Source organism: Enhydra lutris, unplaced genomic scaffold (genome assembly GCF_002288905.1).
Source record: "Enhydra lutris kenyoni isolate GAN:26980312 unplaced genomic scaffold, ASM228890v2 scaffoldscaffold54, whole genome shotgun sequence".
NCBI lineage: Eukaryota > Metazoa > Chordata > Mammalia > Carnivora > Mustelidae > Enhydra > Enhydra lutris.
The window spans coordinates 8,885,811-8,888,774 of NW_019154138.1; the positions used below are offsets into that span (position 1 = coordinate 8,885,811).

The 2,964-nt window shown below is 53.7% G+C and overlaps 1 protein-coding gene across 1 annotated transcript; it reads left to right on the forward strand.

The window, feature by feature from the left end:
- The first annotated feature begins 861 nt into the window (after positions 1-861).
- Positions 862-2,475, forward strand: LOC111157381 (metallothionein-1). The gene is made up of 3 exons (XM_022518745.1): positions 862-967; positions 1,500-1,565; positions 2,248-2,475. The coding sequence occupies exons 1-3, from the start codon at positions 940-942 to the stop codon at positions 2,337-2,339; spliced, it is 186 nt and encodes a 61-aa protein (XP_022374453.1). The 5' UTR covers positions 862-939; the 3' UTR covers positions 2,340-2,475.
- Positions 2,476-2,964: the final 489 nt, after the last annotated feature.

Here is a 2,964-nt window from a genome sequence, read left to right on the forward strand (position 1 = left end):
TAGTAATTCCCTTTTGGGGTCTTTGTAAGGGTACACAAATCAAAAGTGAATATAACATGGCCTGGCACATACAAAATTATATTTAAATTCTCAGAATGTTGAAACGGAAATAACTACTTTTCTTACTTTTTTATTCAGAGACAGGTCTCCCCGTCACCATCTCACCCTCTGGAAACCGCCGGGACTGGGGTGCCCCAGCAGGTGTGGGGAGCACTAGTTGTAATGCCAAGAAGACCCTGCACGATCGCGCCCCTATATCCGTTCGGGTGAGCAGAATGGACAGAGGCAGCGGTCTGGGTCAGCCACACGGTGCACAGCAAAAAAGGGCCTGAAACCCCAGCCCCACCTGGGGACACGGGGACGACAGGCCAAGGGAAGCAAAGTTCACATTCATCACCTGTCCTCTGCACACAACTCTCTCAGGTCGCTCGGCACAAGCCCCTCCCCGCGGGGAGAGGGGAGGCCAGGGTTGCACACGGGCTCCAGGAAGGGCGACCCCGGGGACGCCTGCACGGGGTACGGGGGTGGGAAAAGCGGTCCGGAACCAGGCGCCGGGTTCCCGGAACACGCGGTAACAGGGCCGGCTACCGAACTCGGGGAGACCCACAGGGGCGAGCAGGGTGACTGAGACAACGCATGCCAACCGGCGCGCATCCCCTCCGCACCGTGCGCAGCGGGCCCCAACCCCCCCCCCCCCCAACCCCTCCCCCGGGACTCGTGCGCCCGGCCCCGCCAACTGCACACAGCACCGCCAAGGCCGCGGCAGGAGGTGCGCTCACGGCGGGGCGGGTGCAAGGGCAGGGGCGGGGCCTTTGCGCCCGGGCCACCCGCTCCGCCTATAAAGTCAGCCCGCGGCGGCGGTCGCTAAAGTTCTTAATAGATAGCTCCTGTGGTGTTTCTTGTTGTCTGTTTCGAGTTGTTCTTTTCTTCCTGGAGGAGATGGATCCAAACTGTTCTTGCTCTAGCGGTAAGGAACCACGTATTTTGAGTTATAGAGAGGAATTTTTTTAGGTTACCGCAGTGTGTTCTTGGAGTCAGAGGGGCGGGTTTGGGGGGCTGGAGCTGGAGTAGATTTTTCGAGTCAGCACGTGTTGTGGGTGGGTTTTTGCCAAGCTTTTTAGAGTATGTGTTCTCTCCGTGTCTTGGGGTTAGAGTGGAGGGTATTTGTGGTTACGTCGAGGTTTGCTGTTGGTCGGGGTTGCTGGTTTGGGACCTCTGTCAAGGCTTTGGGGGTGCCAGGACGTGATAGCAGGCGGGGACTCCATGTGCTTGGCTTGCGTTGGTCCTGGAGCTTGGGATCCTCCTTGTGGAGTCAGATTTGGAAAGGATCTATTTTTTCCACCAGTAGAAGAAACTGGGGTTTCTCTTAATGGTACTCTGTGGGGGCAAGAAAGGAGCTCCCAGGACTGGGTACTGTCAGGTGGTGCAGAGTGGTTTGGTTGCCCCAGTGCTGGGGCTCCCACAGCACCCTTGCTCACCTCTCTTTCTTTTCTTGGCAGGTGGCTCCTGCACGTGCGCCGGCTCCTGTAAATGCAAGGAGTGCAAATGCACCTCCTGCAAGAAGAGTGAGTGGAGTGGGGTCTTCCGTGGGGATCAGGGTCTGGTCTTGGGGTGGGTATGTGTGTTGGGGAAGCCCAGAGCTGAGCAGGCAGGAGCAGGCCAGTGATTAGTCTCTGTGCAGCCCCTGCCATGAGCTGAAAGGAATTGGAGCTGAAAGGGCATGTAGAGGGGTGAGTTCCAACCTCAGTCTAGAACAGAAAGATTGAGGCTCAGAGAGGTCAGCAGATAGTGTCAAGGAAGGAGGCAGAACTACAATCTATGTTTTCCGCCTCCTGCTGCAGCCTTCCGAACGCCGCCAGTGTCCTGAACACTTGGTGTACATGAACTTGGTGACCACGTGTAGTTTGTCTGATCAGGTGCAGCTCGTTCTGTGGGGACAGCCCAGAGCTGCTGTGGCTCTTCTGGGAGCTGCTAGGCAGGGGGCTCCCTCTCACTGATTTCAAGGATTTCTATCTGGAAGGCAACGGATCAGCCTGCTTTGTCTCTGGGCCCCCGTCACTGTATCTCCAGACATTCTGCCCTGTCTTGGAATCAGATAGAGGCAGGACAGTCTCTAGTGTGTAGGACACACTTGTTTAGGGACAGCATGTCGTTCTCAAGTCAGGGTCCTCTGGGGTTGGGGGCAGTGCCTGTGCCAAGCCTGCTTTTAAGGGGGGGTTCTCTGATGCTTTGGCTTTTGTCACCTAGGCTGCTGTTCCTGCTGCCCCGTGGGCTGTGCCAAGTGTGCCCAGGGCTGCGTATGCAAAGGGGCGTCGGACAAGTGCAGCTGCTGTGCCTGATCTTGGGGAGCCCGTTCCTGATGTAAATAGGTCCACATGTACAAGTCTACAGTTTAAAGACTTCTTTTTCACCTGACCTGTTTGCTACATTCCTGTTTCTATGAAATACATGAGTTACAATAAAAAGTTAAATTTATTCTGGCTGTTTTCTTTTGTGCCCTTCTGAGATCGGGGATTGCAATTCCATTGTGGGTGGGGTGGGGAGTTAGACCTGGAACAGAGACCTGGGTTCTGGACCCAAGAATTGGCCCGTAACAACTTCCCTTATGCAAGTCAATGATTTCCCGTTAGTTTTTTGACAGAAGATGAAAGTATCTGGTTGATCTAAGGGTATGGGGTGGGTTCATTTTCCTTCTCCTTGAAAGTGTTAATCTAAGAACTTAATTCCTATTTCATTCTTGGAATTTGTCAAACTTAGGTTCTCAGCAATGCTGGCTTTCAAAAACACTCAGGCATGTGGCTGGCTCAGTCGGAGTTTGCAATTCTTGATCTCATGATCTATGTTCAAGCCCCATGTTGTGTGTAGAAATTACTTCAAAAACTTAAAAAGTAACTTGGGATGCAGCCCAATTACTCACTTGATAAGGCTTTTCCTCACGGGGTTTCTAAAACACTTCAGGGACCA